General features: G+C 45.7%; 1 protein-coding gene across 2 annotated transcripts in view; it reads right to left on the bottom strand.

Annotated features, from left to right (window-relative positions):
* DOCK1 (dedicator of cytokinesis 1) overlaps nucleotides 1-12,780 on the bottom strand; it is a 484,546-nt gene that overhangs the window by 402,927 nt on the left and 68,839 nt on the right. Inside the window, exons 8-12 of one of the 2 annotated variants that reach the window (XM_031460760.2) lie at nucleotides 11,815-11,972; nucleotides 10,566-10,647; nucleotides 9,866-10,001; nucleotides 4,855-4,927; nucleotides 1,581-1,723 (exon numbers count right to left, since the gene is read on the bottom strand). In XM_031460760.2, the coding sequence (XP_031316620.2) occupies nucleotides 1,581-1,723; nucleotides 4,855-4,927; nucleotides 9,866-10,001; nucleotides 10,566-10,647; nucleotides 11,815-11,972 (592 nt within the window). The remainder of the gene's footprint in view (nucleotides 1-1,580; nucleotides 1,724-4,854; nucleotides 4,928-9,865; nucleotides 10,002-10,565; nucleotides 10,648-11,814; nucleotides 11,973-12,780) is intronic. The other variant, XM_064488534.1, reaches the window with a different exon arrangement.

Raw genomic sequence — 12,780 nt, 5'->3', positions numbered from 1 at the left:
CTGGGTCAGCTGAAAATTGCTCTGTCTGCCGGCGACACGATTCATTAACATTTGGGGTTGGGGCTTTTGTTTTGTTGTTATTTTCCAGGGAAGGGGGTGGCTCACACCAAATGGAAGCCAAAGGTCCCTGTGGAGCAACATGGGCCGCTAATTCCTCCAGAACATTCTTCAGGCTTGATTCACAGGCTTCTTTAGAATGATGGGAAATGAATCAAGATAATTGTTTCTTAAAAGTCTAGCGACATAAGGCAACTAGACAATGAAATAGGTCTATTCACTGAAGCTCTGCCGAGTTTATGGTTACGTCTGGATCTAATCAAGAACTGAGGTGGATTTTCCCACCAGCGCTAAAAGCAGCCCCGGGTCGGAGTGATTCTGAAGGTGACTTCCCCTCCGGCTGGAGGCGGGGCCTCAGTAAACAGCAGCCCTCCTGGCCAGCCGAGTGCCAGCTGTCACCAGCCCGAGGTGGTTGATTCATTGCCTCTGCCAACAGAAGGTCAGCTGCTGGGAAACTTGTCAGTGTGGGATTAAAAACAATGACGGCAACACAGGCCGTGGGGGAGGAGAAGTCCCCGCCACCGCAGAGCGGAAGGGGAACTGGTCGGCAAAATGGAGCCAGTTTCCCCGGGGGACATGCTGGGGGGGGCCCAGCAACACTGCGGCAGTGACTAGTTCACAGCATGAGAGGGGGAAAACCAGCGGGGAAAAGAGCACGCGGGGAGGGGGCCCACGTCAAACGTCTCTGTGTTTCTCCAAACAGCAAGGTGAAAGCACAGGCAGTGGGCAGTTACTTTATCCTCCCGCGAAGTCATTCAGGTGTTCGTAACAGAAGAGGTGGCGGGGCAGGTCTGAGAAAGGGAATAAAGAAGTCGCTTCTAGTCTCATCAACTCTGGGCCCTTTCCAAACACTTAAGTGTATCTTAGTCAGTCTTCTTCTCCCACCCAGGAGGCTGGCTCTCAGCAATGCTTACAAAGGTGATCAGCAGGAAAAACCTCATATGCTGTACATCAGGGACAATGAGTGCCCACCAATATCCAACACTGCCATCACCATCGTTATCAGAATCATGTTATCAACATTATCATCTTCATCATCATCACCCCCATCAGCATCATCACCACCACCACCATCATTATCACCACCATCACCATCATTACCACCACCATCACCACCACCATCATCACCACACCACCATCATCACCACCACCATCACCACCACCATCATCACCACAACCATCATCACCACAACACCATCATCACCACACCACCATCATCACCACCACCACCATCACCACCACCATCATCACCACCACCATCACCACCACCATCACCACCACCACCATCACCACACCACCGTCATCACTACCACTATCACCACCACCACCACCACCATCATTACAATCATCACCCCATCAGCATCATCACCACCACCACCATCACCACCACCATTATCATCATCAGTATCATCACTATCATCACCATCAATATGATCATTATCAAACTAAAATCCAAACCACACAGCTTTGTCCCAAGTTCATGTAAATGGACATTTAGAGAAACAAAACAAAATAATACATACCCTGGCCCTTGTGGTTGACTTCTTTGGCAGCAATGACTTTGTTTATAACAGTCTGAAGGAAATCATTCTCCCCTGCCACCCTGGGTGAAAAACGGGATGACATGTTCAGCGGCTTGTGTCGAATGGCGTCGTCCAACGCGAGCCTGGAGGGCACGGGACGACCAAGACCACAGGAGACAAAGGGGCACAGAGACCCAGAGGTCACGGTAACAGGGGAACACAAGAGATCATCATCACCGAGTGCGAGAGAGAGGCATCATGAGTCAACGCACGACAAAGGACAGGATAGGTGACAAGAGAGACAGGAAGAGCATTGATCAGGAAAATGCTGAACCACACAAGAGAAGTAAGGTAAACGAGGTTGACCCTGTCCCCAGGAAATAAATGTGCACCATGGCTCCACTCCATGTCTATCAGACAATTTTAAAAAGGGGAATTTAACTAAAAATAACATAGTTGGACAGCATTTAATACCAAGGAATGTTTATGGCCATTTCTGCTATTTCAGTAATTCTTGACCATACAGCACAGGTCAAGGGGCAGGTGCTTTGAAGGGAAATCAAGGCACAAAAAAAAAAAAAAAAAAAAAAAAAACCCTCTGACCTAACTGCTTGGGAAGCTTGGGAAACCACCACCCTACTCCATCAGACTGGGTACCGAGTGCAGCCTCAAATGGTTAAATGTGAAAAGAGCGGCATTAAATTGGAGAACACAACTGCCATGTCCGAAAAGTAAAACAGTGACACAATTATGACTGTAAACGTTTTGTCAAGGTTTTGGGGACCCATGAATGAGCTTTTACGAGAGGCTGCTCTAGGACCAGGAGAATAAATACAAACAGGCGGCATGGGCGAAGGGAAATACCACGTAGCACAGCGAAGCACAGGAGGCAGTGAGCAAGAAAATATATGGCATGTACATGATGTTTCAAATTATTTCTAGAAACAAGGACAAATGTTATTTATCACTTGAGACCCCATGACTCAAGAGAGCTGAGGACTGTTTTAATTTACTCCGCCAAGTAAAAAAGACAGAGAGTGAGAGAGACATGTACACTGTGCCTCCGTCCTGAAAACCTCTCCTGTGATGTAATAAATCAGTCTTAATAGACCAAAATACGGGTTCATTAGCAAGGCATTTCCCAAAGAACTGGTTTCACTGCTTGTTTTGCTATTAAAATCATGCTTCTCTTTTGTCTCTAACATCGAAAATATTAATCTATTAGTCTTCCTTTCACGGAACAAGTAGCCTCAAAGTACAATAAGACTTGAACATGTAAGAATATTTCTTTAAGTGGGTATTTCACTACACGACAGAAAAAGATGGCGGCAAGAAGCCATCTCAGGTAGGTCATAACGTGTCCCGGTGACATTCAGATTAGTGAATCTGAAACCAATAATGCCCCTTGCTTTTCAAATCCTAGCCCAAGTTCTTTTTCCCTTGATTTTTCCCCAGAGACACCAAGAGGCAACAGGTAATTTCAACACAGGGGTACACTGGGGACATCAGGAAACTCTGAGGTCTAATATATAAAACAGCAATCAAACAGCACTGGGCTGCATTTGCTTCTCATGGCCAAAAGAAGCAATTTAGTATTATCTCTTATAATGATGCATTTTATTTGTTACCTCAACATTGGCCCGTATTCAAAGGTGATGTTCCCCTTGTTTACTAAAGAAACTTCCAGATTCTGCAGAACTGAGCTTCCTTGGTAACTATCTTCACTGGGTTTGATTCCAAAGTACCACCATCCAACAGAACGTTCTAGGATGATGGAAATGTTCTCCACCTGCGCTGTCCAATATGGCAGCCACTAGCCAGCTGCGGCATGGAAGGGTTTAAACGGGACGAGTTGTGATCGAGGAACTGAATATTTAATCTTATTTAATTTTCTTTAATTTAAACAGCCACACGTGGCTAGTGGTTACTGCGTTGGACAGAAGAATACATCTAAACAACAAAGCCATAAAACACCTGTGCCTCCAGTTGTGTGATGAGATACAAAAAAAAATGAACCCCGACTTCAAGCACATTATCACAGGGTTTTCTATTATTCTTACGTTGAGAAGATGGCAGAAATTCCTACCGAGCCATGCTACAGGACGCTATCGGACCAGATCACCTGCCTGCAAAGAAAACCACTCTATTCCATCTTGAACAAGTGGTTCTCAAGCCTGGGGCTGAAGGGGTGGTCCGCTGGGCAAAGACAGTGGTGCAGACAGAAGCGACCTCACACCTCCTGCCCCACCCGCCCCGGGATCTGACCCCTTCCACCACCCACTAATATCACTCACCGCCAACCACCCCAACCCAGTCAACTCCTGAAAACAACACAAAAATGTCTAAAATAAAATTGCATCAAGTTGGAACCACTTAAACAGAAACAGGAATGAGGAGAAAAGACAGAACACAGGGCACTACAACAGGTCATTCTAACTCAACTGATCGTCATCCACTCTGCACAGGTTTCACACCACCAGGAGGAAGCCGCCTCTTGCAACTAACCTAAACCACTCTAATTCCTCCTCCTCTCTCCCCACCTCTGTCTGAGGTGTGGAAGTGCCCTTGAAGGGACTACCCACCATTATCCAGGTGCCCTCCAGCTTTCATCTCCAGGGAAGTAACACCAAGTCTTTGAAACTTTTCTAGGGGATCTACCTTCAGATCAGAGAATCAATTTAATGAATCTCCTCCAAGTGCTTTCCCAGCTTCCCACACCTCTCGACAGACGTCAGGTCAGAACTAGACAACCCCCACAAATGGCAAGCACAGCCAGAGTCCACCGTAAGCAACACAGAGACACAAAAGTCACCAGCACGATCATTTCCTTAAAGTCTTATTTCTCGTTTTACAAAAGAATTCATCCCTGTTTTGTTTGGTTTTTCTTTTTAATTGTAAAAACAGCAATGTCCCGTGATGTATTTGAAAATATTGTATTTTGCAAACGTGAATAGCTGCCAGAATAAATCAATTACGTAAAGAAATATTCATGCTCGGAGTGGAACTGTAATTCTGCATGTCCTACACGATAAGGCACTTCAGGGATCACCTGGAGAATCTGCTACTTGTGAGACTATAAACAAACTCTAACCCCAGTTTCTAGTGATGACAAAAATGCCACGCACCCCAGCAGTGACTAAACAGATTTTCCATTATTATAAAATAATCAGTGCTATCTGTGCTGAGTTGATCAACTTAACTATAAAGATAATTATCCCAAACGTACATTTCCCATCTTCTATCTGGTTAAGTACTTTGATTGCTCTGTACTTACGGCTGAAAGGGAATGAAATGCTGTTTGTCTTCATCATCTACTTTTCCATTGATTATATCTGTGACATCCATCACTGGGGACAAGAAAAGAACAGAGATTGTTTTGCTTAAGTGCTAGAAAGCAAACAAACAGAGCAACATCAGAATGTCTTCCAACTACAGCACAAACTGCATGGTGGAATGTTTTGATATTCAAGGGTAAGGGTTTTCCATGGCTGAAAGATAAATTAAGTTATCTGAAAACACCGACCCAAATAGGGTCCGGGCTCAAATGGCAGCATCCCAGTTAATAAATTCCTTCTCCTAGTATCCAACGGGCACTGACTGAGCTGCACTGCCCAAGAGAACTTGGTGTGATGATGAGATATTCGATCACACGGAGCACCCAAAAGTGGCCAGTGTGATGGAGGAACTCAATTCTTACTTCGACTTCATTCATTTACACTGAAATACCATGCGTGGCAGGGCGACCACACAGGACAGCACTGTGCGGAGGCCTCACATCACTTACCACACGCCCCCAAATAGGGAAACCGTAATGAAGTGGCTAAGGTCTGCCCATCCCCATGCTGGCGTCTGCAGACACTTTCAGCAAACATTTGAAAGTTAATCCCCACACTTACCTACTGGACGGCTGAGGAAACTAGGCTCAAAGACACGAATGAACTTGCCCAAAATGTGGTAGCTACAAAGTCCCCAGTGCCCCAGGTCTGAAGAACACAGTGAGAAACCCCCAGAACAGCCCTTGGGGTGCTGGACACGTATGCTCTCCACCCTGCTCAGCCTCCACCCCTGACCGCGGGTAAGTGAACGACACGCCTCATTTATGTCCTTGTGCACGATCCTTTCCCGAACGACATAAGATCATATATTAAAAGTGGGAACAATTTCCATTTCTGCCACCTTCCCCCACCCAAAAAAGTGGGGAGGCATCTGTAGGACCAGAACAGAAGCATCTCCCCTATTGTGAAGATGCTCATACGCCCAAGACCACACTTTCACCACGTGTCAGAACCACCAAACAGCTCGTTTTTCAGCCAACATCCAATCAGCCTCTGGTCTTTGCAGCAACAGCTGGGACACTCAGCTATGGGCTAGAACAAGGTGAGTCTGAACCTGGGAGACCTTCTCCTGCAGCCTTCCTGTGTCTGCAGACCTCTCTCCTCCGTTAGTCTGTCTGACGGTGAGTCACCCTGATGGCCCAGCTCCCTGGTCAAAGCCCCCGTCTCCAGCCCTGGCCCCATCAGGAGCCCAGAAACTACTGGCAGGAAGTCAGCACGTGAGCAAGAAACACAGCCTCGGTCGGGGCACCAGGAAGTGGAAAGCAGCCTTGGTTCTGCTACCTCCTAGGGGTGACAGCCCCTGGGACCCCCCGGACTTAGGCTCGGAGTTGAAGGCATTGAAATTGCCTTCCCCACATCCTTTCCCCAGGGCCCTCCCTCGCTGCTCTGCAGCACACAGGCCTCGGCCACAGAAGTTCTCACTGCAGCTGGGACTTTGGGCCCTAAAAGGTGCCCACTGTCAAAGGGGGATATGAAGGACTTGGAGGGGGTCACCCCCAAACTGAGAGCCCAGGGTCTCTACATGCAGGGGTGAGGGTCAGTCTTAGAAAAGCCAAGAGTGCAGCTGTCTGTAGTCACCGTGGGCGTGTGACAGAGGAGGACGTGAAGGGCGCAGAAACAACATCACGCGACACCAGCAGTAGGAGGAAGGTGGCGTCAGGACGATGGCAGTGGAGGAGGGACAGCAAAGGGAGGAAACCAGGAAGGAGTGACGGGAAACGCACCGCAGGGGGAGGGGCCGGGCAGGCTCAGGGTGACGCCCAGTACCACCCGCTCACAGCACCCAGGCCCGGAGCATCGAGGCGGCCAAAATGCACAGCAATTCCACTTCGAGGGCTTCAGCCTCTTCAAACAGAAGGGGCACAAAGATCCAAGTTCAAGGCTGTGCACCACGTACCTGCCAAACCTCAAAGCTGAAGACATCCCAAAGCCCCAAAGCAAAGGGCCACTGAAATAACAACACAGCCACAGTTTGCAGCCATGGGAAATCCGGATTTCTGAATATTATTAATAAAATGAAACGTTCACAACATAAAGTTAAGTTTTTTAAAAAGATAAAAGTACAAAATATGCAATGTGAGTATACTTCACACTATGAACTGTACACTTGAACAGGGTTAAGACATAAAAAAAGAGACCAGAAAAAGTGAACAAATAAACAAACAACAAAAAAGTATGGTCTAACAGAAACAGACTCACAGACATAAAAAACAAACTTAGGGTTACCAGGGGGAAAGGGGGCTGGAAGGGATAAAGTGGGAGTTTGAGATTTGTGGACACTAACTACTGTATATAAAACAGATAAACAACAAGGTCCTACTGTAGAGCACAGGGAACTATATTCAATAGCTTGCGATGGCCTATAATGAAAAGGAATGTATGTATGTATACGTATGACTGAATCACTATACTGTGCACCAGAAATTGACACAACATTGTAAGCTGACTATACTTCAATTAAAAGAATTTTTAAAAAGAAAAATAGAATGAAAATAAGAGATAATGACATGGAATGTGCTTATGATGATAATGAAAACACAAAACCTATATATAGGAAGGCTGAAAAAAACTTTTAAAACAAAGTATGGTCTGGTCGTGTTTCAAAAACTTAACATACCACACACAAGGGGAAAAAAATTATAAACAAATATACCAAAATGCCATGACATCCAACCTTGGCTACACAAAATTAGGAATGAATGATGTTTTCATTATGCTTTTCTTTCTTTTCCATCATTTTTACAATTTTACATCACTTTCACATTATAAAAAGGTCTTTTAAAAAGCGACATCATATTTTCAATAGAAGGCTAAGAACTGTAGGCTTAAGAAGGTCCACCAACGCCTTGCTCATGTCAGCAACCTGGGCCCCGCCAGCAGTGTGCAGCAGCCTTCCAGATAAAGCCTCAGGATTAAATTTGGACGTGGAGATGCGGCTGGAAAACAAATGGGCAGAATATGATCACCAAAACGTTGATCAATATCCTGAGATGTCCCTTCTTCATGAGACAGAGAACACGGGGTCAGAGGAGGTATGGACCGAGTGGGTCAGAGGCTCAGTACCTTGAAAAGAGGCCCCGGGGCGTGCTGAGGCCACCCTGCAGCAGGCAGGCACGCGGTCAGATGGCAGCCAACCGCCAGTCACCACATAGCCCGCCGTGGCACAAAGGTGATGCTGGTTAAAGCACAGGTCTGACTCAACCATCTGGCATGGGGTCTGGGCAAGAACACGTTTTAACAGCTCCCAGACTGTGTCTGTGAAGGTACAAGTGTGTATGAGAAATACACTTTGGGCTGAGAGCCGCTACTTTAAAGTATTTACCCGTGTCAAAAATTTACATGATCACATCACACGATGAAACGCACTCCCTCCGTCTCAGACTAAGAGATCTCAGGAGGAAGCTGGGAAATATACAAGCAGAAAGCTCAAGTCCTGACTTCATATTCACAGAAGCACACCAGCGAAACAGCTCCAGGAGGGCCAGCCCCCCCTGGGAGGAACCAGGAAGGGAAGTGAGAACTGCCCCCTCTGCCTCAATTTGGCTGTGAACCTAAAACTGACCTGAGACTAAAACCTATTTAAAAGCGGTCAAAACAGCATGGAAGCAACCTAAATGTCCACCAACAGATGACTGGATAAAGAAGATGTGGGGTGTATATACGGTGGAATACTACTCATAAAAAAAAATGAAATATAATGCTATTTGCAGCAACATGGATGGACCTAGAGATTATCATTCCAAGTGAAGTAAGTCAGAGAAAGACAAATATCATATGGTATCACTTACATGTGGAATCTAAAAACATGACACAAATTTACAAAACAAAAACAGATTCACAGACATAGAAAACAAACAAGGTTACCAGGAAGGGGATGGAGGGATAAACCGGGAGTTTGGAATTAGCAGATACAAGCAACTGTATATAAAATAGATAAACAAGCTTAAACAAGCTCCTATGTACAGCACAGGAAACTATTTTCAATATCTTGTAATAACCTATTATGAAAAAGAATATGAAAAGGGATACATATATAAATGTGTAACTGAATCACTATGCTGCACACCAGAAACTAACACAACGTGGTAAATCAACCATACTTCAATTAAAACAAAACAAAATAAAATAGGTCAAAACCAAACAAAATTAAACTAAGCCCTGAGTTTCCTGGCAGCCCAGGCAAAGAATCCTTCCTTTGCTGTTGGTATAAGAAATCCAGCACTGCATCAGAAAGGAAGAACTTTTCTCACGTGCATATTTATACAAATCCCAAGAATCACAAAAAGGACAAGAAGAAACAGAGGGCTGCGTAATGAAATACCACTGCAACCGTCACACAGTGAGAGGAAATCATTTCCCAAATTGTGAAAAATGAGAGTGACGTTGGAAGAGGTCAGCCAGTGTGAACTTCCGGGGGACGCTCTCCTCTCCCCTCAGCCGAGGGAACCCCTCCCCCACTGTTCTCATGCTGCCACCAAAAGCAGAACAGAACAGAAGAGGAATGAAGCGCACACGTGTGCAGGATAAAAAGCACCTCTCTGAAGACAACCACATCGTCCCCGCAGTTTCATCTCCCCGTCTCATCATCACTCTGACCATTCCGTGCAAATTCATTCCCAAGTTAGTCGATCGCCCAGCCCAGAAGCCCTGAACCTCTCCCGGGACCGGCTTCCCTCCAGGAGGAGAATGTGGGTCAGGGTCTCCTCCAGGAGACTGGATCCACTTGAAAACCAAATACATGATTTACGTTTGAAGCCTGGGGAGCGAGGCAGCCTGGGCTGCAGGTCGACTTGAAACCACAGAGAGAAGAACTAATAAGATTTTTCTTTTCTCTGCAACAGAAAAGCTTATAAATCAAGCGGCCCACTGTCCAATATTCAAGAGCAGCTGGTATTCACAGCGAATGGGATGATCTTGGCGCTCGTAAGGGAAAGGAGAGAAATGGATTACCGGCCACCCCGAAAGGCCGCCGCAGGCCCGAGGTCAGCTTCCTCGTGTTGTTGTCCCTCAGCTCCATGCGACCCACGCGGACGATCTGACAAACAAAACTGATCTTCTCCCGTTTCAGGTCTTTGCTCCCGAGGTCCTAGAAATATTAATTTCCATAAATTACTTGGGAGAACCATTACTCAAGGCAGGTTCAGTTGAAACAGACGGTAAAAAAGATGGATAGCAACTCTTTTCTCCAACCAGTTTTTAGCATTTCAATAAGTTATTCACATGACAAAAAGGAACGGAATAACAAAAGTCAATTAGCATTAAATGAATTTGAGATCCAAGTTTAAGAGACATGTTCAATGGCAATGGAGTAAATCTTCATCATGGGGATTCTAAGGGTAGCTAGAGACCCAGAAGATTTCTGGGCAGTTATGTTATTGTTACTAAATTAACAAGTGGTGGGGAGGATCAGTGGTCGAGCACATGCCTGGCATGCACAAGGTCCTGGGTTCAATCCCCAGTACCTCCATTAAAATAAATAGATAGACAGATACCCCTAATTACCTCCCTTCCCCACCCCACCTGCCCCCCAAAAACCCCACAAGCACCCCAAGGAGCCATACTCCAGTGTGGTGAGAGGGCAGAAGGGGGTCATTAAAAATAGTCCTTAGAATGGTGAGCAATTCAACTGAACATCTCTGGATGCACTTACAGTGAAAACAGCTCGCAAATTATGTAATCTGTCTATATCTTTAGGCAATCCGGAACTTGACCAGCGAACCAGGTAGTTTTCACTTAAAAAAAAAAAGAAAAGCAAAGCAAATTAATTTTCCAAATAGAACAGGGTACCAAAGGTACATCCACACTGACTTATAATTAATACCACAGAGGTCCATTATGCAGACAAATACATGAGTTCAGAAGTATCCTCAGCATCAGACAGACCTATTCGTCCATGAACACGTAAGTAATTTCCCCACAGAAGACAGTATCCAAGGACTGCCCTTACAAAATTCTTGAGGCTTTAATTGTGGACATCCAGGGTTATAGTTGCAAAGGAAATATTTGCAAATGGCATTTCAGAATTTATTATTAAAAGCATATTTGTTCATTTGGAATGGCTATAGTCTCAAATTCACCATTCGCTCATTTAGACCATAAAGTAAAACTGATTATTTCAGAGTTTGAAACAAACCAAATATAACGTAAAAATACATACTGAATCCTACATCAAAAAGGATCACAGTCCTTCTCAGAAGTGGGAATGAAATTCACCCACTTGTTCCGTTTTCTGTCATATACTAGGTTTTAAAATATTGAATAATACAAGCGAAGATTCTGGAGTTTTCAACACACACACACACACTCATACACACAGACAGACATATGCTTCGCACATAGTTTAAACTACATTTTTTCCATCTGGACAAAGAGAAAAGTTATACCAAGGAACAAAAACAGTAACTGGGAAAGAGAGCACGTTAGAAATGACAGAAATGGCAGACAGGATTTACAAGATTTTACTCAACCAACAGTAATTGAGAGCCTTGAAGCAGCAGTTCTAGACACTGTATCCCAGCCCATCATCTTGGACAAATAACAGTAGGTCAAAGGTCCAGACTTGACATTCACAGAGAACAGAAGTTCAAAAAAACAAGTTTAAGACAAGAGCGATACCGGAGGGGTCCACCGTCACAAAATCCTATGAAGACCTCCCAGGGAACATTACTTCCATCTTCAGTTGCTCAGTCCTCAAAACATAACAAGACTCAAACGTTACAATCCAATATCCACATACGCGCAGGAAAGTGGCCCCGGCCCTGGTTCAGCAACCTGCGGGGAGCCTGGCTGGCCGATTGCCCCAAGGGCGCGCTGCGAGAGCAAGACTTTGTGGTGGTTCTGATGCCATTTCCCCAACGGTAACCAGAGAGGAATGTCGGCAGCCGGGGAACATCACTGACCTGATGAACTTGGACTCCACAGGGTCATAAAGAGACATGAGCACTTCAGCGTCCTCTCCTATTTTACACACCACATTTTTGAGGTTGACAAACAGGGCCAGAGAAGGTGTGGCAGCAAATTTGGCTTGTCTGTTGATATCGATGTTCTGCTTTTGAGACTGGAAGGAGACAGAAAACAGTAAGACAGAAAGCCGACATGCGCGACACTCGTGGCTGATACCTGCTTTCCTCATTCCCCGCAGAACAGAAAACCAGGTGTGACGAGTTGCAGTAACACGGCAAAGCCCTTCACGCAGTGTCTTCCTCGTCCTCACTCGACCTTCTCGACCCATGCACGCACCCAAGTGAAGTAACAGCGCCCCGCGCAACGGTCCCCGTCCCACGACGGTTTGTACTGAGAGTTCCCTTCAGAGATACGACACGTTCAGGGGTCCAGTCAATGAATCAGAATGGAGACTACATGTGTATGTAGTTGCTTGTTCAGTTTTTGGTTCTCCCGTCCTGTGCTCCTCTGATGACATCTCTGTCCTGTATTTATCACTATGTCCTCGGAACCTGGCACACAGTAGCTGCTCAGTAAATGCTTGCTGAATGAATAGACGGCTCAACCAGCCAACCAATTTCTGATTATCTGCTACATACAACATACCATTAGAGGCCATGGAAGATGAAAAAGATCTGTAAGACATAAGTTTCCTGCCCTCACTGAGCTTAGAATATGTCCCTCCCCTGCTCCTATCAAAGAGGAGAAGCAAAACCAAGCTCCGTTTCCCATGAGCTGAGACCACAAAGTCAGTGTCATTAAACTCCTGCCCCCTGAGCGGAGCCACTCCCCCCCATCCTGGGAACAAACGCTTTCAGGTCATCAGCAGTATGTTTTGACGGTGGGCTCCATCCCATCCATCATTGTGTGAGATACACTGCATAGCTGCGCCTGTTCAGGTGCTTCTTAGCGCAAATTCTGGG

The sequence above is a fragment of the Camelus dromedarius genome, chromosome 8, assembly GCF_036321535.1.
Source record: "Camelus dromedarius isolate mCamDro1 chromosome 8, mCamDro1.pat, whole genome shotgun sequence".
NCBI classification, from domain to species: Eukaryota; Metazoa; Chordata; class Mammalia; order Artiodactyla; family Camelidae; genus Camelus; species Camelus dromedarius.
This window is presented reverse-complemented; position numbering and strand designations above follow the sequence as displayed.